The sequence below is a fragment of the Macaca thibetana genome, chromosome 8 (assembly GCF_024542745.1).
Source record: "Macaca thibetana thibetana isolate TM-01 chromosome 8, ASM2454274v1, whole genome shotgun sequence".
NCBI classification, from domain to species: Eukaryota; Metazoa; Chordata; class Mammalia; order Primates; family Cercopithecidae; genus Macaca; species Macaca thibetana.
In genome coordinates, this window is record NC_065585.1 from 60,045,200 (window position 1) to 60,070,486 (window position 25,287).

The following is a 25,287-nucleotide window of genomic DNA, read 5'->3' on the forward strand; positions in this document are numbered from 1 at the left end:
AATATAAATTAGGAGAGGTGCTGTGAAGTAACAGTGCTGGGTGCTGAGAGAGGGGAACAGAGGAACCTAATTTAATCTGTGAGGGATGTTCGTGCTGAGATCTGAAAGGTGAGGAGTCAAGTGAACCAGATGGTGGAGGGAGGTATGAGGAGATGGAACAACACAGAGAAAGGACCTGAGGCAGGAAGAACTTCTTGTGGAACTTACAAAAGGCTCTAGAGGCTGGAGCAGAAAGAATAAGACTCTTTAAAGGATCACAGTTTCTTCCTCTTTAAAACATCTATTGAAAACTTTTTCTAAGTTTGCATTTTTATACAGTACCTAAGAGTTTTTTTTGGTGTTTGCATAATACTTAAAGGCTTAAAATATATTTACCTCATTTTTTTGATCCAATAATCTATCTATAGTTGATCCTCATCTCTGATATGCATACATTATTACCAATGTATGCATATCAGAGTTACCAATATTAGTTAAATAACACCAGTTCTCCGACAACACAAATTTTAGTTACTACAACATATAAACAGTAAGTAATTTAATAAAGTCCAAACTTTGCTTATAGCTTTTCCACAAATAAATACATAAATAATAAATGCGCATGATAATAACAATGGTCACCAATCACATTCCTTCTTTCAAAGTCTGTCAATGATTTTTTTGCTGTTCATTGATTATTCACTTCCCTCGCTTGTTTCAGATCATTAATTGTAATGCTTCCTTATCTCAGTGATAAAACATGTGGCATTTTACAAAATTGAATAATCAAAAGAAAGAATTGATCAACAAAGATGAAAATGCAGCAAAGAATCTAAGAGTGGTAATACTAGAAGTGAAACTCAAATAAAATGTAAATGAAATTACAGAAGAAATAGCTCACTACAGGGATGTTGATACTTCTCCACTCAAGAGACTCTAGGTATGGAGTCAGAGGAACTTAGTAAAGGGAAACTTATCGACATAAGTGAGGAAAGTGGATGTGATGTGATGAAACACATAAAGCTATGAAGGTGAAGTGACCCTGGCAAGAGAATCACACATTGAAAGAACTCTCAGAGATAGTTCACAACACTGATAGAATGTCAAAGCTAATTCAGCTTTAGAAAGGAGTATCCAACAAGGCATAAAACAGATGCCTACTCCGTATCCTGTCCTGAGTTAGGAAATGAGAAGGTATGCACTGTTTCCACTCCTTCTGATAAGTGTTCTTTACAAAGAAGTAAAACACCTTAATTCTTAATATTTTTATTGTTTTAAATTATAGTATACTAAATAACAATTAGCTTTACTATAGTTTCCTATTAATTTATAAAGAAGAGAAGAAAAGTTGTTAATGTTTTGACAAACATGTTTAAGGTCATGAGACGATCCTGTTTCTTCCTCATTGCATGGTTTCATCTTGCATCATCACCTTTATGGCCTCCTATTGTCCTGCGAAGCAGGAACGATCTGTAAATTTTACGGACTCTACCCAATATAGCATTTTCAATGTTTTATTATGTACTTTAGAAGGTTGCAGTTATTTTTCTGAGCTTTCAAACTCAATCTTGAAGGATTCTAAATCAACAAATGACTTGGAAAATGATATTAGTTAATTAAATCTTTAGGATTTTATCTAAATATTAGACACCAAATCTTAGGTTTGAGCACCTCCAAAGTCCTAAAATTCCACGATCCACTGTACTCAAGTAAGTATAATGAAAATAGAAAAATCTGTATATTTTGTTGGGATTTAGTATTTTATTTTTAACTATAAAATATTGTTTTAAATACCATACTCAAGATCACCCATGAATAAAATGTACAAAATGGTTAAAAGATAATTTAAATCATAGGAAAACAAGGATGAAAAATTCACATACCGGTTGTAGAAATCATCTCTGTAGTAATCATAGTCAAAGACATAACCGCTAAAGAGGGAAACAAAAAATTTAGTTGGCATTTGTTTCAATGACATTAATTTTACTATTAACTTATGATGTTATAGCATAAAAGTTGTTACTTTTAAAATATTTATTTTTCAATGTAATTATGTATCCAAAGGACCTTCCAAGATAATGTCCAATTTGATATGTCATGCCAAATTATTACATGTTTGACAATGTAGAGACTGATAATGGTTTGTGTGGTTTGGAATGAAGATAAGAACAGGTAGCAAAATAAATACTTTAAAACTTTTACTTAGCTATGAATGAAGACCATAGTTTTTCATCTCAGACAAGATATCATATAGTTGTCCTTTCTTTCTGAGGTAATATAATTATCCCTTCTTCCTAAGGTATGTACAATGAGGCTACATAATGAACAAAAGGTATTGAAATAAGATAAATGGAAAGGTTTAGTAACCCATTCGTTATAGAAATGACAAACAGAAATGTAGTTCCTTGGAAATTCAGCATTTTTTAATTCTAAAAACTATGGATTCAATACTTTAAACAGAGAAAAATTAGAAAAATAACTGTGGCTGTCTTACCAACAATACCTTAATATTTTAGTATATTTAAACATGAATTAGTAAATGCATTTCAGTGATAAGGGTATTATGACTAAGCTCCCTAAAGGAATATATTTTAAAAAGTCACCTCCATCCACTTGCCTTGTTGTTTGAATTTATGAAGCACTTTATATGCATTTTAAATACAGTCATCAAAACAACTCTGTTGGACAGCATAACCCGAAGAAACTAAGGTGCAATAGACCTAAGGGACTTGCTCAAATTTGCATTCCTACTAGGTGACATTGCTGAGATTTAAGGGAAAGTTTCCTGATTTCACAAGTGGGGTCGTTTTCACAATACCTCGCACACTCCCCAACCTGGAAGAAGTCTTACTGTGATGATGAATGGAGTAACTGTACCACAGGGGAGTAATTTAAAAAAAATTTTACTTACTCATTTTCTTTTTATTGTGGCAAAACATACATAACTCCAAATTTACTATCCTAATCATTTTAAAGTTTATGATTCAATGGCATTAAGTACATTCACAAAATTGTGCATTGTCACTATCCATTTCAACAACCTTATCATCAACCTAAACAGAAACTTTGTACTCATTAAACAATAACTTCCCATTCCTGCCTCTCCAGACTCTGTCATTAATACAAATACAAATCGTACAATCACAGTCATACAATATTTGTACTTTTGTGTTTGGCTTATTTTACTTAGCATATTTTCAAAGTTCATCCATGTAGTATGTATCAGAATTTCATTCCTTTTTAAGTATGAACAATATTCCATTAGGGTGAGATATATACATACACACACACACACACACACACACACACATATATATATATATAGGTGCCCATCTCCCAAGACTTTCCACTAAACTACTAAACAAAGAAATTAGAAAACTCCCAAATTAACAATCTAATACAGTACTTGGAGGAATTAGGAAAACGAGAGCAAATTAACCCCAAAGTTAGCAGAAGAAAAAAAAATTGCCAAAAGTGAAGCAGAACTGAATGAAACCAAGATGCGAAAATCTACACAAAAGATCAATAAAACCAAAAGTTGGCTCTCTAAATGAATAAACAAGATCCATAGACTGTTAACTAGATTAACAAATAAAAAGAGATCTAAACAAACACAATTAGAGGTGACAAAGATAACATTACAGTCAATCCCACAGAAATACAAAAGATCCTCAGAAACTATTATGAAGACCCCTATGTACACAAAATAGGAAATATGGAGAAAATGGATAAATTCCTTGAAACACACAACCTCTCATAATTGAACCAGGAAAAAACTGAAAACCTGAACAGATCAATAAAAAGTTCTGAAATGGGATCTGTAATACAAAAACCTATCAACCAATAAAAGCTCATGATCCGTTGTATTCACAGCTGAATTCTACCAGACAAATAAAGAAGAGTTGTTACCAATCCTACTGAAACTATTCCAAAAAAATCAAGGTGGAGAGACTTCTCTCTAACTCACTCCATGAAGCCAGCATCATCCTAACACCAAAACCCGGCAAAGAAAAATAATACACAAAAATTGGTAGCATTTCTATATACCAATAACATTTAAACTGAGAGCCACATCAAGAGTGCAATCACATTCATGCTAGTCACAGACAAAAATAAAATACCTAGGAATCAATTTAACCAAGGAGGTGAAAGATCAAGGAGAACTACAAAACATTGCTCAAAGAAATCACAACATAAAATATAGAAAAACACTTCTTGTTCATGGATTGGAAGACTCAGCATCATTAAAATGGCCATGCTACCCCCATGCGATTTACAGATGCAATGCTATTCCTATCAAATTACCAACATTGTTTTTTAAAGAACTAGAAGAAACTATTGAAAATTCATAGGGAACAACAACAACAACAACAAAAGAAACTGAATAGCCAAAGCAATCCTAAGCAAAAAGAACAAAGCAAGAGGCATCACATTATCCAACTTCAAACTATACTACAAGGCTACAGTAACCAAAAAGCATGGTCCTGGCACAAAAATAGACAATAGACCAACGGAACAGGATAGAGAACCCAGAAATAAAGTCATACACCTACAGCCATCTAATCTTTGAAAAATTCAACAAAACTAAGCAATAAGGAAAGGACTCCCTAGTCAATAGTGCTGTGATAGCTGGCTGATATGCAGAAGAATAAAGCTAGATCCTGACCTTTCACCATGTACAAAAATTGACTCAAGATGGATTGAATTTTTTTTTTTTTTTTTTTTTTTTTTTGAGACGGAGTCTCGCTCTGTCTCTCAGGCTGGAGTGCAGTGGTGCAATCTTGGCTCTGCGTCCTGGGTTCATGCCATTCTCCTGCCTCAGCCTCCTGAGTAGCTGGGACTACAGGCGTCCACCACCACACCCGGCTACTGTTTTGCATTTTTCAGTAGAGATGGGGTTTCACTGTGTTAGCCAGGATGGTCTCGATCTTCTGACCTTGTGATCCACCCGCCTCGGCTTCCCAAAGTGCTGGGATTACAGGTGTGAGCCACCGTGCCTGGCTGATGGATTGAATATTTAAATATAATACCCCAAAATATGAAAATCTTAGAAGAAAACCTAGGAAATACTCTACTTGATATTGGCTACGTTTTCAAAAGCAATTGCAATGAAATAAAAAATTGACAAGTAGGACCTAATTAAACTCAAGAACTTCTGCACAGCAAAACTATGAAAGAAGTAAACAGACAGCCTGCAGCATGGGGGAAAATATTCACAAACTGTGCATCTAATAGAGGTCTAATATCCAGAATCTGTAAGAAACTGAAATAAATTATCAAGCAAAAAAACCAAATAACCCCACTAAAAAGAAGTCAAAAGACGTGAACAGACACTTCTTAAAAGATGACATACAGGCTGACAACAAACATATGAATAAATGGTCATCATCACTAATCATTAGAGAAATGCAAAACAAAACCATAATCTCACACCAGTCAGAATGACTTTTGTTAAAAAATCAAAAAACAACAACAGGTGGAGAGGATGCAAAGAAAAGGGAATGGTTGCTAATTCCAATAAATATATTTGAGTATTTACTGTGTAGCAGAAATAGTGCTAGACATATTTGATGCATTCAATAGTTACTGATTGAGGGGACAATCATTTTCATAGAATAGAAGTTCTCAGTATTTTCAGATGTAACTAAATAAGCTCACAAAGGAAATATGTGACTAAATTGTTTTTATAATTTTTTTCGGAGACTCTTTTTTATGCTGTAATCTCAGACAGCAGAATTTAATTGCAAGAAAAAAATATGACACACATCAATTATAAAGGTGTTATTAATATAGATGACAGTAATGATTTCCGTTTATATGTCTTATACCTTCAGCAAATACTTCAATGATTGAAAAGCCTTCTGAAATTGTAAAAGTACACAAGAAAAGAAAGTTCATTTTTATTTTTTTTTCAGTTGCTGCTTAAATTATCTCGTCCAACCTGCTTATTTTTTGTTCAGTCCTGACTGCTAAGATGTATTTACAAGAACCAGTTATAGCTAAGTATTCTGAATTGTTTGATTCTCAAGTTCCACTGCCTGCCATCATAAACTCAATTTTACCTGTCAAAGTTAAAAATAAAATGAAATGCACAAACAGACCTGTCTTGGTAATCATGTCAAGCCTGCTTTTGTCTTAATGGTTTGGGCTTTTAGCAGAAATGTCATGGCAGTATTTGGCTCAGGTCATAAGCTATAAAATCAAGCTGGATTTCCAAGAAAGAGAAAGATATTCAAAGAGATTCAAAGATCACACCAGGGCAAGTCTGATTAATGGCAGCTATTGTTTCCCCCGTGTTCCTGTCCCCCTTCTCAGTCCTTTTTTTGCGGGAGAGGGTCTCTTTTTCTCTCTTTCCAGATTCTTTCATAAAAATCCCCTTTTTCTTTCTGAGTGAACCTCTATTTGGAATCAACCACCAAAAGATGGCATTGTGAGGAGCCATACTCGGTTTTTTAAGGTATTTTATGTATCCTAGAACTGTATTGCCAAGAAGAATTGGTTTTTCAGTTAAGAAAAATCCCTGCCCCACACCCCTTTTCTCCCTCATGAACTGAGGGTGGTACTGTGATCCTTATGGGATGATCTATTTTAGAGAACTTTTGCAACTCTCACTTTAATAGTTTAGTATGACAATTTGGTTCTTAGGTAACTGAAAACAAAAATGATAGTAAATTAGATGTTTAGGGCACTGTCTAGGATGAAACTCAACCAAGGAAATGCTGAGGTTTTTGTTGCTTGGAAGCATAACCAGTGGCTTACGGCAGGTATCTGACCTAGAAAAATAAAATGATGGTTTTGAATGTTTAGTGAAAATAAATATTTCGTACTGTTTATTTAAAAATCTGGCACACTTTTATTAATTTTATCCTACTTCTCAGTGTGTCCTTAATCATTCACATTCACATTCTCTCAAAATGTAATGGGGAATCAGAATTGCTAAAGTAATTGCTTAGAGCCATACATCCACACTGTTTCTTTTATTACTGAAGATTAAATGAGGACCAAGTAACTTTCCTGAAATTTCATTTGAACTTTTTCATTTATAGAAGAATCACAACTCATTGGGTTTTACAATATATGTAATCAATTTTTATCTAATCCCTTTGAATTCATAAAGCCAGTTTCATATGAGTAGGCTAATACACAAAGTATTTCTTTTTATTTTCCTTCACCAAACTTCATTAAAATATAATCTTAAGAATATTAATAAATTCCCTAGCACAAGTAGGAAATATTTTAATGTTTTCTTAGCAAACATCTTGCCAATAATAACTACTACTAGAGCCTTCTCAATTGCTATAACTGGCTTCCTATATTAGGTTGAGTAATCAATTATTGAGTTCTTATTTGTAAGTCAGCTACAATACTAGGAGTTGTAAATAATTATATCAGTAGAACATGACTTCTAACCTCAAGGAATTTCAATCAGTATAAGAGATTAGACAAATACACAGATGAAAGTAAGTTGAGACAGAATTTGGTAACTGTCAATCAGAAATAACTTCTATGAGAGTTTATAAGCAGGGGAAATAGGATGTGGTGAGTGAGACACTGGGATCAAACATGGCTTCATGAAAGAGCTGGCATTTGAAATGGACCTTGCAAAGAGTAGGGATTTGACAAGTCAATGTTCAAAAGGTAGGTCTTTCTAGATGATCAAGAAACCTGGTGGTAGAAAAATGTGGAACAAGTATGGACAATATGTTTTATGGAGATTATTCTCTCTCTTGGCACAGCTATTCTTCAGAATACCCATGGTTAGTTCTAGAAGTTATGAGTGCAGAAGATATAATGTAAAAATAATGTAGTATACAATTCAGCTAACTGGCTGAATTTCCAAAGCATACTTCCCTTTGGATAGGTGAAATCAGAAGTATCCTTAGATGTATTTACAGGATCCTGCTTCTAATTCATCATAAAATGTTGGTGTAGGTTTCTAGTTGTCAGAGTATCTAAAGTTAAATTTACAAAGTTTGCCAATATAATATTGTGAACAAAAATCTGTTCATTCCACTTTAAGGAATACATATAAATTTGTACATTTACTTTGGTGTATGTCACCAATACATATGCACACATATATACAAAATTCCAAAACAGTGAAATAAGCTACTTAGTCTAAGTTTCATTGATGAAATATTCAATTTATTTTCAAGGACCTTTGTAGTGGGGGAGAAGGTGAGGAGAAACCTACTGGGACCTAAATAATTATAATATCTTTTATAAAGTTCCTGGCTACTGGTGAATCAGTACCTGTCACCTGAGGAAGAGAAAATGGCTAAGAAGTTCTAAAGATTAAAATAATCCACCTAACTTAAGAAAGAGTTCTCATGCTTCACTTGCTGTGAGTCAAGTTTACTGTCTCACACATTTAAAGGAGGATTACTTTAATTGATAGAGCAGTGACAGAATGTATGAAGAGTAAATTTTGGAAATGAGAAAAAGAGGAAGAAAAAAACAATTATTTTTCTTTCTTTTGGCTAGTAACACAGGGTTTCTGATTTTGGAATTATCACTTTGAATGGGGTGCGCTGTTACTTTTCTCTGTACTTTGTCTGTTAGGAAGTGTACTTAAATAAAAATAACAGCAACAGCATAAAAACCTTCAATTAGTCCCCATGGCTTACAAGGTAACATGCAGACCTCTTCAATACTCAGGATTCTCCAAAATGTAGCTCCTTTCTCTGACATTCTTTCACTATTCATTCAATTACTCTTTTAATCCATCAGCATTTCTCAGCACCTACGCTCTGCCTGGTGCTACTCTGGTACAAAAAAAAAAATCTTGCTCTCAGGCAGAGACGTTCTTGTATCTTGACACAATCTTCTGCATTAGCTCAGTTGATGGCTCAACAAAAAGTTTCCTGTTATACTCTCCATCCATCAACATGTGTTGTATATTCTTTCTGCTGGAAATATGTCCATTCCTTTTTTTTTTTTTTTTTTTTTTTTTTTTTTTTTTTGAGATGGAGTCTCCCTCTGTTGCCCAGGCTGGAATGCAGTGGCGCAATCTTGGCTCACTGCAACCTCTGCTTCCCATGTTCAAGCGATTCTCCTGCCTCAGCCTCCCAAGTAGCTGGGACTACAGGCGCCTGCTACCACACCTGGCTAATTTTTGTATTTTTAGTAGAGATGGGGTTTCACGATGTTGGCCAGGTTGGTCTCGAACCCCTGACCTTGTGATCTGCCCGCCATGGACTCCCAAAGTGCTGGGATTACAGGTGTGAACCACCGTGCCCAGCCTAATATGTCCATTCTTAAAGGCCTAACTCAAGCTCCGCATCTTCCCACATTATCAAGTTTGTTGAATTAGACTAAATTCCACTTTCTGTGCTGTTCTTTGATTATAGCTTATTTGAATTTACATCCAACTCATGCTTGTCAGCTCTGTGCTTCTCTTGCCACTTAGCTAATCTGTATAGATTTATTTTTGTTAGCCTTTCCCGTCACAAGCCAGTGTTTCCCTTCTATTAATCATCCCCATCTCTCTTATTTGACCTTAATCTAATTTATGTGAATTTCTTGACACTGAAGTTTTCAGGGTAAAATATTCCAGGAGGGCTCATGTCAAAATCCTGTAGAGTATGATCGATCTCTTTAACTGTTCAATGTAGTCATTAATGTTCAGGTCTCATTCTTATAGCTTCTTAAACACACTTTCTTCTAAACATATTATATTGTATTTGACTCTTTATGAGTCTATCTCACTAGATCATAAGCTCTGAAAGGCAGGGTGTTTTAGTCACCCAAAGATATATTTTTTAAATCGAGCATTACCCATCTATGGAACTTTCCACTATAGTATTTACTTTCTGTAGAAAAGTAAAGTATTTTCATTAGAATTTTTCAAACACCAGAATATTAATATTAGAATATTTAAAGCATTACAATTGCTATATTGGGTTAGATCTTTCTTCCATTTATCAGTTTACTGCTGGTCAGCTCTAAATCTACCCTTTTTTTGAGCTTGCTTTGTAATAATGGAGCTGGACTCTATGAACATTCCTCCTTTGCCTGCTGACACAGTGTTAAAGTTTGGCAGTATAGGGTGCTGGAGGAAAACTGCAAGGCATAGAAGAAGAAGGAGCTTCTTTTTCCAGATGCTTTTCTTCTTCTTCTCTGGCACAGCTACCAGCAGCTTGTCAGAGGCCCAGTGATAACCATGGGCATCTCAGCAGAAGTTTCCTACTCATCACCTCCAGTCCATCAACATCCCCATAGACTTCTCTGACCTTCGGTCAGCTACAAACACATCTTCTCCAGTGAGATTTGAATCTCAGCCCTGGGGAGAGAGACTCTCTTCAACTTTGTTTTTCCCTTGAGTACTCACCCTCAGCCACAGAGGTAGTAGCTGTTCCAAGCACTTTCTATTCCAATATTCTTTTGCAGATCTTGACTGACACAACCCAGTTTAGGCTGGGTTATATTTCACGTGTTTTGTGTTTTTGTATTCCATGTTTGTTGAGAATAACCATATGTAACATGTAGACAATGAGTACGCTTGTCCATTTACAAGTAAATGTTTTTCATAGTTCGTTGATATTTTTATAATTTAACAATGGAATTAAAATGATTTTTTCAAAGTTTTCCTTCAAGGGTAAATATATCAACTACACAAGCTCTTTATGGTGGAGACTAGCTTTTAAAAATGTTGGAGGATGATGTCAAAACAGTTGATAATAATTAATTATAATAATGTTAACAGTTAACCTTTACTGAAGGCTTAGCATTTATCAGCCACTATTCTAAATGCTTTACATATATCAAATTATTTCATTATCTTAAAAATTCTATGAGTTAGTATTAATATTATCTTGACTTTATATATGAGCGAACCAAGGCATCAATATAATCAAAGTTCATAGCATAGACTACTTTGATATTGCTGTAAGAAATTGCTTCCCAGATATTGCTGTAAGAAATACTTGAGTGTTTTTGTCAATTACAATCTCAATATTAAGCCACAAAGATAAGGAAATATTGTTTTTTCCTTTTTTTGAGATGGAGTCTCGCTCTGTCACCCAGGCTGGAGTGCAGTGACACAATCTCTGCTTACTGCAACCTCCACCTCCCGGGTTCAAGCCATTCTCCTGCCTCAGCCTCCCAAGTAGCTGGGACTACAGGTGTGTGCCACTATACCTGGCTAATTTTTGTATTTTTAGTGGAGACAGGGTTTCACCACGTTAGCCAGGCTGGTCTCAAACTCCTAACCTCAAATGATCCACCCGCCTCGGCCTCCCAAAATGCTGGGATTACAGGCGTGAGCCACCAGGCCTGGCCAGATAATGAAATCTTAATTGGCATTAAATGATTTGTAGTGTCTATTAAAAAAAGGGGTAATAATTCTATTGGGCTTTCACTTTGAGCCATCACTGGAAATATTTAGTTTAGTATGCATCAGTGCACTTTTAAAATTTTGACCAAGTAGGATATGTATAGATGAAGGAAATTAGGATGGCCAAAAGTCTCAAGACAATGCCCCTGTATAAAAAATGATTGAATTAAATAAGGATACTTGGGCTACAGAAGACAGTCTTTGGGAAGAAAGGTGCCTAACTGTTTAAATATTTGAAAGGCTGTTGAGTGGAAGAGGAATTGAATTTCTTCATTGTGGCTCCAAAAGGCAGAATGAGGATTAAAGGGTAGTAATCATAAGGAAGACTGTTACTGCTAAATTTAACAAAGAAATAAGATAATTAATACCAAATACCGCAAGCTTCTAGTAGTTTAAACAAAAAACAGAATCGTAAAATGGAAAACACCATGACAAAACATTGTATGTTGTAATATAACACACAGATATATATGGCACAAGAGCCTGAAAACTATTTGTTGGGAATTCTTTTTAGAGCAGAGGATTAATGCATTATAGCATTATATAGTTCTGGGATATCTTTCACGTTAAAATTTCATAATTTTATTAAAATTAAATTACATTGTTAAAATGTAACATTTATATATTGACCTCCAGATTTTCAAAAGCTGGTACCCTAAATCTGGCTCACTTTCCCTTAGTACTAGTTCAGTTTCTTTGACTCTCCCCAACCAAACTGATGCCAAGTCAAAAAAGAAATATTGCACTTCATATTCTCTAGAAAGAAATAAAAAGAATGCTTTTTCTAAGAGAAATAAAAAGAATGCTTTTTCTAAAATGCTTTTTCTAAGACACAGTGAATACCTGACTCAGAAAAATTTACAGCTTTAGATGCCTTCATTCTTAAAGAAGAAAGATGAAAAAGTAAAGAACTCAGACCTAATCTCATTAGACAAAGAGCAACCTATACACCAAAGTAAACCAGAGAGGTCATTAGTATCAGTTTCAGGTGTGGAAATCAACCAACATAATCTGGAACAAAAACAAATTAAAAGAGATTACAGATTTTATCTGTAAATGCTAAAGAGACATTTGATAAAATTTAAGAGGTATTTCTTATATTCAAAGTAAAACAGTAATAAGAAAACTACTTAAACACAATAGGCTGTAGCAAAAACAAGTGGGGAATATTAATTCAGCATAAAACAGTAAAACTATTCAAATTAAAATGAGAGGACAGCTTTTTATCACCATTATTATTTATAAATATTGAAGATTTTAGCAAATCTTTATATACTAAACATTGTCATTCCTCTAGACATATGCACTTGATTTTCTGCATTGCCCATTTTTCCCAAAATACCTAGCTATTTATACATGTCCTCTATTACCTTTTTATTACAAGCTCATACTGCACTGGACACATATTATCTAAAATGACTATTTCATACAAATATTATAGAAGCAAAAGTAGCATATTGAATAATTCTTCCACTCCCATTGAACTGATTTACACTCTTTGTCAATTATGACCTTTTTGTGTAAACATGACTTATTATTGTGGTTTCTATTTTTTCCCCACCGATTAATGTCAGTTTTTATTCCTAAATCATGAATTTGTAGAAGAGATAGTGTCCCTCCTATTACTATTATTCAACTTTTTAAAAAAAATCTCCTCAATATTTTACCAGCTGAATTTTTTTAATGTCAAATTTTCCCCCTCCCTGATTATTTTCTACCCAGTCATTTTAAATGAATCACTTTATCCCTTCAATAAATTTCCCAGTTAAAGAACATGACTAAATATTTGTTAAACATATGTTTGTAAAATAGGTTGAGCCTTAAGATGCTGGTGTTCAGGATAGATAAAACCAGGTGAGTGGCTATCTTTCTAGAATTTTGTCTGGGATTGGTACATGATACATCATAATTTTCTGTTGGTGTCTTTCTGGCATACTTCACACATAAAAAATGACGTAGCTGAACACAGAGTTCTTGTGTTACAATCCTTTCCCTAAAAAATTCTCCAGGATTATCTTCACATTAGCACATCACAGAGAAAACTGAGTTCGATTTTATCTTTTGTCTTAAAGTTAGCCTCTTTTTAAATTTATGGATTCCTATAGATTTCTTTACATTTCAAATTCCAAATGCCTCATTTAGAAAAATCAATGAATTATATATTTTACTTTTTATTATTGACTCATTTTCTATAAAATTGTTATCTTTGGCAATGGCTATTATTTACAGATTAAACTCAATGGTGTTTCATCCCATTTTTTCTTTTGTTCTCATTTTTGCCACTTTTCCTCTGTTTTTCTCATGGAATGTTTGTTAATTTTCCTTAATATCATTTATTGACCTTATTTTCATCTGTAGTATCAAATCTTTAATTTACTGCTTCAAATGGGGCATTGTATTGAATCCGGTGTCTTAAAGAGTTAACTGATATTTTCCAAATTAATCTCTTCTTATTATAACCTATAAATGTTTCTTAGAGGTACATTCCTTCTGAATATTAAGAAGACATTTTATCTGATATTCTTTAGTTTCTAGAAAAAAATCTTATTCTCAAAACCGAATCCTCTTTGAGCCCTCAAAATATTGCTCTGTTTACTTGTACTGAAGAATTTATTTGTGAACTTCCATGTTTTTTCCTCATTAATTCTTTTCTGTTTGGTTAAGTCAATATTCAATGTTTATATTGGTATAACCACATAAATATTATTGGCATACCCACATGAATATAATAGTTGAGGAACATACTGTGCAATGATTATATTTCCTTCTTGTACAATCATTGTTTACTTGGCACTTATAATGGTCTACTTTTTTCATTCTTCCTGGAGCATTCCACTTTCCTGCTGCAACCCAGACTGGTTCTCTCTGGGTCTGCTACAAAGCTGTCACCTTGGTACTTCTCTTCACCAGCCACCTTGAGGACTTCCTTCTCTTTTGTGTTAGACCCCCCCATTTTTTTTGGTTAGTTCGATAAGTTTGGTGAAACAACCTTTAGATTTCTTAGAAATAGCTTGTGAGTAATTATATTTCTGAAAATACAGTTGATTCTCATTATTCATGGATTCTGTATTTGCAACTTTGCAAAATTTGTGACCTCCTAATCAATACAGGGTTTTTATGATCATTCAGAAACATGCACAGAGGGTAAACATTTTGAGTTATATGTTCCCAGCTGAGGTCCAATGAAGTGACACTGCCTCTTTGTTTCAGTTCATACTGTAAATAACCATCTATGTTATAATCTATTTAGTGTCTCATTTTTCACATTTATGTGCTTTCCCTTGGTGATTTTGTAGCTTAAAACGGCCCCCCAGTATAGTGCTGAAATGCCGTCCAGTGTTCCTAAGCACAAGAAGACTGATGTGTCTTATGAAGAAAATACGTGAGCTTCTTTAGATGAGCTTCTTTCAGGCATGAGGTGTGCTGCTGGCTGTGAGTTCGATGTTAATGAATCAACATACATATTGATATAACATACATTAAAGACATAGGGTCTTTAAACAGAAACACACCAACAGCAAGTTTGTGTGTTGATTGGTTGACAAAAATGTTGTGAATTTCCTCTGAGACCAAAAGATTCCTCTGAGACCAGAGGCTCACAGGAATCTAGCCCTATATTTCCCCTAGGACCAATGGTTCAGTATTTGCTAATTCAGTGTTTGCTGTGACTTCACAGAATATAACTTCCTCAAATAACAAGAGTCACCTGTCTAGAATTAGATGTACCATATGACCCAGCCATCCCATTACTGGGTATATACCCAAAGGATTATAAATCATGCTGCTATAAAGACACATGCACACATATGTTTATTGCGGCACTATTCACAATAGCAAAGACTTAGAATCAACCCAAATGTCCATCAGTGACAGACTGGATTAAGAAAATGTGGCACATATACACCATGGAATACTATGCAGCCATCAAAAAGGATGAGTTTGTGTCCTTTGTAGGGACATGGATGCAGCTGGAAACCATCATTCTTAGCAAACTATCACAAGAACAGAAAACCAAACACCGCATGTTCTCACTCATAGGTGGGAACTGAACAATGAGATCACTTGGACTCGGGAAGGGGAACATCACACACCGGGGCCTATCATGGGGAGGGGGGAGGGGGGAGGGATTGCATTGGGAGTTATACCTGATGTAAATGACGAGTTGAAGGGTGCTGACGAGTTGATGGGTGGAGCACAGCAACATTGCACAAGTATACATATGTAACAAACCTGCACGTTATGCACATGTACTCTAGAACTTAAAGTATAATAATAAAAAATAATAATAATTAAAAAAAAAAATACAAGAGTCACCTGTATCTTTTAAAAGTCTTTGTGTTTGATTAACAGTGTATTTGGTTTGATTGATTGTCTGGGCCTTCTGGCTGGAAATAATTTTCCCTCAAAATTTTAAAGGCAGTGAAGAGGGGCTGGGGGTGGGAAGTGAGAGTGGGACCTGGTGTCCTGAGGGCCATGGTGGGCCTGCCTCAGCTTTATCAAACAGATCTTCCTGGAAAGATGAAACCTGATGAAACTCCTACGTTTGACCCAAGTCTACTTAAAGAAGTGGACTAGAATCAGAATACAGCTACATATGCTACAGTTATTTCTCCAACACATCTTGCCAGAAGGCTTGGTTTAAGGCCTCTTTGTCTACTGATGATATGGTTTGGCTGTGTTGCCACCTAAATCTCATCATGAGTTGTAGCTCCCATAATCCCTGCAAGTCCTACTGAATCACGGGGGTGGGTATTTCCTGTACTAATCCCATGATAGTGAATAAGTCCCACGAGATCTGATGGCTTTATAAAGGACAGTTCCCCTGCACATGCTCTCTCACCGGTCGCCACGTAAGATATGCCTTGCTCCTCCTTCACCTTCTGCCATGATTGTGAGGCCTCCCCAGCCACGTGGAACTGTGAGTCCATTAAAACTCTTTCTCTTTATAAATTACCCAGTCTTGGGTGTTTCTTCATAGTAGTATGAAAATGGACTAATACAACTAACATAGGGTTTTTTTTTTTGTTAAGGTACTGGGTCAGCGAACTGCCACTGGAGTTGTCAACCCTGTTAATGTATAAAGTCTTTTGAGCATACAAAGAAATCTGGGGATCATTATGTTATACTTGTGGAAGATGTGACTCGGTGACAGAGTGTTGCTATGGCAACTCTGATAATAGAACGTAAATTCATCCATTCCTGTGCTAAGAGAGAAAGAGTAGATGCTGTTAGTAATGAATGCAGGGAAGACAGCTTGGCAAATTGTTATCAACTTGTCTTTGCTAAGGAAGAAACTGAACTGCTATAAGATTACCCTTGAATGTCTACTACAAAATGTTGGTTTTAACAAAACATTTGGATACTTTGGATCTGAGGAAAACGACATATATTAGAGGTTTCTAAAGTAAAAATCTTTTTAGAAAGACAATTGTCAAAGGAGTTAATGCTACAAAGCTATACTCTCACTGGAGTTAAAATGTTTTGTTGATGTAGCACGGTGACCTCCATAAATATTGGTCTGAAAAAAACTTATAATATTGCAAGTATAATGACATTTTAGAAGATTACCTTGGGCTGATGGGATATGCTGTGAATTTGAATTACAAATGAATATTATTAAAGGGATGATTTTTACCTAAAGGGGTTATTTGAATTTTTTCTTGCCTTGCATTTTTCTAGAGTGTGGCTTCATTCCTTGGTAGTCAAGAGTACTGATAGTAAAGAGTTCTGTATCTGCTATCTGTGCTGCTTATTTTTAAAAAGGTATATATTTAATAGGCTGTTTCTTATCACATACATAAAATTAATTATTTTTGTTTCAAATAAACATATCTAAATACAGAGAGAGGCATTATTTCCCACATATTAAGTTGGATAAATTAGTTATTATACAAATATAGTACAGTTCAAAATTTGTTGATCCTACTATGGACAAACAACCTGGCCAAGCCTTTTAAAGAAGCAGAAGAAATGAAAACTAACTTATAAAATGTGAAGCGATTCAAAGTAAAACAATTTAAATGTTTTACTAAAAGTTTATTTAGTTGTATGTCAATAAAAAGTATCAAGTGACTTATCTGTGAAATATATTAATAATTATTCATTTGTTAAAGATACCTATGAACAATTATTACAGGACATCTAAGGTACTTTGTAACAGTAACACTGGGAAATCTCAACATATGTATTTCTATTCCAATTTTTCTTTTTATCTGAAGCATCTCTTCTGAAAAACATTTTCATCAAAAAATGGAATATTACAAAATTGAGTGGAATGCAATATTTAATAAAATATATCGTACTGGATTTGTCACATCATAAAATTTTGATGGAAGCTTTTCTTTTTAATGTAGTTATAATGGCACTATTATTCTGGTAACTATCCTGTTTTGATTTTTTTGATTTTATTGATTTTAATTATTTTAAAAGTTGAAGTCAGAATTAGATACTCTAATGGCACTAATCTTCAGCATTCCATGTTACAATAAGTCTATTCATGTGATCAAAAGACATTTAAAGGCATTCTTCTATTGTCTGCACATTCTAATCTTGAGAAATTTGATGTTATTCTGAGTCTGTCTTGGTATGTGGCTTTTATTCCTCTATTTAGACATTTAAGGTCTTATATACAGTAATCTGTTTTAGTTTGGGTCATCTTTCATTTATTGTGCTGAGCATATTTTATTGGAAAACTAGCATCTTTCAGTGTTGGGATATTTTATTGTATTCTGATTGAATAATGTCCTCTGAGTTTTCCCTTTGTGAGAACACTATTAGCTTGATATTGAACCCGTGGAGTAAGGGTCTAATTGTTTAAAAATCTTTTCTTTACTATTTTCCATCTGTTTATCTTTCTGATCTTTTAAGTTCATATTTCAAACGTTTATTAAATTTTCTATTTCTGCTATAAAGTTTTTAATTTCTGAGAAGATTTTTCTTGTTATTCATATATTCTTTTAAGTAATACTTTGAAATGTAGATACATTTTCCTATTTCTAGGGGCATTAATTATGAGTTGTTTAGTATTTTTGTTTAGTTTTGTACTCTCTCTATTTCCCCTATTTCTGTGGAAATCTGATTTTCTCTGGGATTTTCTTCCATGTTAGAGTATTTCCTAAAATGCCTGGTGATTCTTTCCTTGTTGATTAGCTTATATTTCAGGGCAAGGCATCAAAAACCTGGCTGTCAGCTTTGTGAGTGTTGTGTGTGTGTGTGTGTGTGTGTGTGGGTGTGGGTGGGTGGGTGGGTGGGTGTGGGTATGTATATGAGTGTGTGGATGTACATGTGGGCAGGGCTTATCGACTGGTGGGCCTCACTGGAACATGGTGGTGAAGGGTCCTAGTAGTTTATTGGGCATGTCAAATGTCAGCATTTGATTGTCTTTTGGGGTGACTAATTTCCTCAGAGAGGAGAAACAGCTAATTGCCCAAATAGAGAACAGTCTCATACTGGCCTAATATTAAAAAATGATGACATTTTTGATATACCCTAGTATTTTAAATATGTCATTAAGCTAGTGGTAAATTTTTTTTTCTCAACTGCAAAACAAGAGAATAGGCTGATGTACTAGGAATTTATGTTATTTCTGGTACCCAGCCAACATTTCACATATATTAATTTCCCTTCTAGTAGTGAGATCTATTGCAAAGCAAAGAAAGCTCCTTGTTGAAGGCATGCATTTTTTTTTCAAGTTTTACTTCAGATTCAGGGGGTACACATGTACTTTTTTGTTAGTTGGGTGTATTGCATGATGCTGAGGTTTGGGGTTTGATTGATCCCATCACCCAGATAGTGAGCATAGTACCCAACAGTTTTTCAAACTTCCCTTCCCTCTCTAGTAGTTCCTAGTTTCTATTGCTGCCATCTTTATGTTCATGAGTAGCCAATGTTTAGCTCCTTGTTATAAGTAAGAACATTCAATATTTCTGTTTTTTTTTTTTGTTCCTGCATTAATTCACTTTGCATAATGACCTCTAGCTACATCCATGTTGCTGCAAAGGACATAATTTTATTATTTTTCATGTCTGTGTAGTATTCCATTGTGTATATGTACCACGTTTTCTTTATCCAGCCCACTATTGATGGACATTTAGGTTGATTCCATGTCTTTGCTATATTTTTGTTTTTTGAGATGGATCTCTCTTTGTCTCCTAGGTTGGAGTGCAGTGGTGTAATCTTGACTCACTGCAACCTCTGCCTCCTGGGTTCAAGAGGTTCTCCTGCCTCGGACTCCCAAGTAGTTGGGATTACAGTCATGCACCAACATGCCCAGCTAAGTTTTGTAATTTTAGTAGTGATGAGGTTTCACCATGTTGGCTAGGCTGGTCTTGAACTCCTGACCTCAGGTGATCTGCCTGCCTCTGCCTCCCAAATTGCTGGATTACAGGTGTGAGCCACTGAGCTTGGTGGTGTCTTTGTTATTGTAAATAGTGCTGTGATAAACATGCAAGTGCTTGTGTCTTTTTGGTAGAACACTTTGTTTACTTTTGGATATATCCTGTAATGGGATTGCTGGGTTGAATGGTAGTTCTATTTTGAGTTCTTTGAAAAACCTCCAGACTGCTTTCCACAGTGGTTGAACTAATTTACATTCCCACCAAGAGTGTATGAGTGTTCTCTTTTCTCTACAGCCTTGACAACATCTGTTGTTTTTTTGATTTTTTAATAATAGCCATTCTGACTGCAGTAGATAGTATTTCATTGTGGTTTTGATCTGCATATCTCTGAACATTAGTGATGATGACCATTTATTCACATGTTTGTTGGCAGCTTTTATGTCTTCTTTTGAGAAATGTCTGTTCGCGTCCTTTGCCTTCTTTTTAATGGGGTTTTTTGCTTGATGATTTGTTTAAGTTCCTTATAGATTCTGGATATTAGACCTTTGTCAGATATATAGTTTGTGAATATTTTGCTCCCAGTCTGTAGGGAGCAAAATATTTTGCTGTTTACTTCCTTGATAGTTTCTCTTGCACGCAGAAGCTCTTGAGTTTCATTAGGCCCCACTTCTCAATTTCTGTTTTCATTGCAATTGCTTTTGAGAAGTTAGCCATGAATTCTTTCCCAAGGCTGATGTCCAGAATGCCATTTTCTAAGTTTTTTTCTAAGATTCTTATAGTTTGAGGTCTTTACATTTAAATATGTAATCCAATTTGAGTTAATTTTTGTATTAATTATTGAATAGGAAGTCCATTCCCCATTGCTTATTTTTGTTGACTTTGTCAAAGATCAGATAGCTGTAGGTGTGTGGCTTTATTTCCAGGTTCCCCATTCTGTTCCATTGGTCTATTGTCTGTTTTTGTACCAGTACCATGATGTTTTGGTTGCTGTAGCTTTATAGTGTAGTTTGAATTTGGGTACTGTAATGCCTCTGACTTTGTTCTTTTTACTTAGGATTGTTTTGGGTATTCAGGCCCTTTTTTTTTATTTCCTTTGAATTTTAGAATAGCTTTTACTAGTTCTGAGAAAGATGATGTTGGTAGTTTGACAGGAATAGTCCTGGATCTATAGGTTGCTTTGGGTAGTCTGGCAATTTTAAAGATACTGATTTTTACAATTCATGAGCCATAGATGTTTTTTCCATTCATTTGTGTCATGTGTGATTTCTTTGAACAATGTTTTGTAGTTCTCCTTGTAGAGATCTCTCACCTCCCTGGTTAGATGTATTCCTTGGTTTACTTATTTATTTTTATTTTTTTTTTGCAGCTATGGTAAATGGGATTGCATTCTTGATTTGGTTCTCAACTTGAACATTATTGGTATATAGACATGCTACTGATTTTTGTACACTGATTTTGTAGGCTGAAACTTTACTGAAGTGGCACATCAGTTGCGGGAGCCTTTTGGCGGAGTCTTTAGGGCATTCTAGGTATAAAATCACGTAATCTGTGAAGAGAGATAGTTTGACTTATTTTCCTATTTGGATGCCTTTTACTTTTTTCTCTTGCCTGATTGCTCTGGCTAGCACTTCTAGTACCATGTTGAATGGGAATGCTGAGAGTGGGCATCCTTGTATTGTTCCAGGCCTTAGGGGGAATGCTTTTAGTTTTTGCCTGTTCAATATTATGTTGGCTGTGGGTTTTCATAGATGGCTCTTAATATTTTGAGATATTCTCTTCTGATGGAAGGCATGCATTTTTTGAAATGAAGAAAAATATAGAGAAGCAGCAGAAAGAAGGAGGAATAGAGAGAGGTGAAGAAGTAGGACAAGGAGAGAATGTGAGGAGAGAAGAAGAGAGAAGGAAAGAAAGAGGAGATGAGGAAAGAGAAGAAAAGAAGGAGAATGATAGGAAAATAAATAGGGGTCAAGGAGGAGAGAGAGTAAGTAAGAGAATAAGGCAGAGGCAGGAGGGGTGAGAAAGGGAGAGGGGAGTTGAAGAAAAGTTAAAACATATTCAGGGTTTTCTAGTCTCCCTTGATATAGTCATTGTTTAATTTTCTAGGCATGTCATCCAGTGTCTCTTTTAAGATGCCCTTTGGTCCAGCCAAATGGTGCTACTACCTATCTCCAAACAGAAACTAAACCCATCTGGCTTTGTGTGCCATTTTTATTTCCTCTCTTTCAAGAGTTTTCAAAGAATGACTTATGTTATAGATATATGTTCATTTTTATTTTATCTTCTTCAGCAGATTAGAATTCCCAAACAATACCTTGTATTATAGACACTAACTTATTGGTTTTTGTACTGTTCATTAGATTACAACCTCCCCAAAGGCAAAGATGTAGTCTTGTCTAAGTCTTCCTGGCTTATTGTGGTAAAGGACCAAATTTTTATTTTTTATTTAAAATATTTACATTCTATCACAGTCTGATACTTTTGTACAAAATCATACATTTAGATATCATAGCCATATAAACATGCTATAAGTTTTAAAATGCTTACTCCTACTTTCTGAAATGAAATGGTAAAAACAATTCATTGATTGGCACTGCTTTACTGAATCCGCTATGAGATGAAGCAGCAGTTCAGTGCACCTCGCATCTTGCTTTGCACCTACCAATATAACTTCAATGGAATTTTGCACTGAATAAATTTTATCTAAATATAACTGAATTTATTCAAAAATAACAATAAAGATACTGGAAAAAAAGTCTTGATTAGAATGAAATTGCATCATAAGATTCACTTCCTATTTTTAACCCCTGATTTGCAGTTTGGAGGGTACTGTTAGGCAATTAATGATGCTTTTAAAAACAATGTGCATTGCGTAATTTTTTGAAGACATATTTGTTAGTTAAGTCTAAATGATTTTGATACCACTCTTCATCTTATATTGCCAAAATAAATGTCTAAATATTTTACTAAATTCCCTATCAAGGATGATTTGTTGTTCTATTTGTAATAAGGAAGGAAAGCTCAATTTTTAGTCACAATAGTAGGAAACTATCCCTGTCTAGCAGGCTAGTTTAGAACAGCAACTGCCATTGTTATCACATGATATTTTGCACATACACGGTGCCCTTCAAATGTTGAATTGATGCACTTAATGAAATTAGACAACTGTTCTTCACAGAAAGGGCAGCAATGCTATCAAATCCTTTATCAAGAGCTTCAAACTAAAACCTGGCAACTTAAGAAAATTAGGAATGAATGCTTTGATTTATTGGGCAGTCCCTTAATTTGTGACTTGGTGGCTTTACATGGGAATTTGAAGTGCTTAGCCTGCCATGGGCTGGATAATCAAAGGCCCATGATTTACAGAACACTTCTTTAAAATAACTTCTCTAGAGAACCTCACTTTTAAAAAGGCTTTCAAGACTTTTAGTATCCAATTGGGCTATAATATACACTTAACTGAAATACCACTTGCATGATATGATAATTTAGCCAGTATCTGGAAGAAATGTCTCAACAAGTGTTTCATCTTTTATATGCTTTTCATTGAAGCTAAGGGGAAACTGTAGTTGGTTGCCTAACACTGAATAAAACTACAAGCACATTATCTCATTTTGAAGTTGAATGTGGCCAGCAGCTTCTAATGGTATATTTTGAATGTGATCTAGTGAAATTTTTACTAAGGAAATAATAACATTTCTAAAACATGAAACACTTGAGGATTGACTTTTCATTTTAATATCTACCTTAGCATGCCAAAATATAGCCACTGAATGCATTTTTTTCCTGATAAGCTCTTAAAGTATAAGTGATACATGGCTTTTGCTAATAGTTGGCAGCTATTGATTATACTATGATAGCTGACTTGTTCTGCAGAATAAAGTAGAAAATCCTTTTGAATCAAAAAGCATTTCTGTACTTTGAAAATGTCATTAAAAGTGTTGAAAAGGTCACATTTTGAGATTGATGGAATAAAGATCAGTCTTTCCTGGCTGGCTGAACAGAATGTGATTGGGAAGTGAGGCTTTAAAACTTTTGCTAGCACTTTTATAGTGCAAATCTGGGATTCACAATGGCTCTAAAAGCAATAAATTACTTTTTATGTACATGATTATTTTCATGAATAATTAAAGCTATTATTTAGACATTCAAGTGCAGATGAAACTCAGAAGAAAACATGAAGTGTTAAGATGCATGAAATTGCCAGCTTTGTAAGCAAAAGTCCCAGACTGGACTCCATTCCAAAATAGCTGCTGATATTCTGTGTTTATTTATGGAGTTATCATAATGTCTCTGTATCTCACTGATTCAGTATTAAAGGAATGATGATATCTATTCTGTTTTTATGAGAATCGGTAAAGATTCATTGAAGAACACAAAATAAAGGATAATCAATACTTTGAACTGTCTGAAATAAATGCTATTTAAATTGTCAAAAAATTATTTAGATAATCAAGTATTATTTAATTGAAAGTTCAGTCTTCGGTATATTTAATGGAGCTAAAAAAAAGAGAAATGAGTTCTCTTCAAGTAAGCTTAATTAGCTTTCTTTGAGATGAGTTGAAGGTAGTCGAGTGAAATCAGAGCACTTATTTTGCATTAGTTTTAGTGACTGCTTTCAGGACTGATATTAAAAGTATATGAGACTAAGATCTTATTTTAAATCAAAGCAATAACAACTGTGCAGTACTGATTCTACATATGACGTCTAATCTTAGCCACCATTTCTATTTTATTCATATACACATTCAGTAAATATATCTTTAAACAGCCTGACTACATGATTACCCTTTCCGATGTGGCTTGACACCTTAAAAAAACTCATGTTCCAATGAGAACACGTGGACACAGGGAGGGGAACATCACACACCAGGGCCTGTCAGGGGGTGAGGGGAAAGGGGAGGGAGAGCATTAGGACAAATACCTAATACATGCGGGACTTAAAACCTAGATGACAGGTTGATAGGTGCAGCACACCATCATTGCACACGTATACCTGTGTAACAAACCTGCATGTTCAGCACATGTATCCCAGAACTTAGAGTGAAATTAAAAAAAAAAACAAAATCATGTTCCTTGAAAACAGTACTGGTAGCAATAAGGAAACAGTGCTAGTTGTGTATATTAATACACATCCCAAAGCTCTGTTTGTTTTAAATGTGATTCTGAAACAACACTTAAGGTTAGTTCTTTCCCATGAGTGAGATCTTATGCATGTCTAGTTTACTGATTCATTTTCTTATGTAGAAATATTTGATGTCTGTAAATTAGTTTGGCTAATTTAGAGTTGCATGGTATGAAGTGGTCATAAATCCTTCATAGATTTTAAAGGGTTTCTCATAAGACTTGCTTTTTTAAAAAATATAAATAAATGGCGAGGATTGCTACAACCAAGAGTTCAGAGGGTACAGTTAGATTATTTAGACAATATTATTTAAGTTACAATTTTAACAACATTTTATCTTAGAAAACAGACTAAATGACATCAAATTGGTTACTGGGTTGAGTGGATTTAATGATTTAACAGGTTCTCTCTCTCTAATAGATTGATTTTTTAAATTCTATAATTTATTGTGATAAAAGATCTCATCAAACATTTTTGGGGCTGGGGTTGCCTATGATATATAACGATATCAATTT

General features: G+C 34.6%; 1 protein-coding gene across 5 annotated transcripts in view; it reads right to left on the bottom strand.

Annotated features, from left to right (window-relative positions):
- The window catches only part of RALYL (RALY RNA binding protein like), a 715,531-nt gene that overhangs the window by 70,074 nt on the left and 620,170 nt on the right, over positions 1 to 25,287 (bottom strand). For all 5 annotated transcript variants that reach the window (XM_050801558.1, XM_050801556.1, XM_050801557.1 and 2 more), the window contains one exon: positions 1,863 to 1,910. In XM_050801558.1, the coding sequence (XP_050657515.1) occupies positions 1,863 to 1,910 (48 nt within the window). The remainder of the gene's footprint in view (positions 1 to 1,862; positions 1,911 to 25,287) is intronic.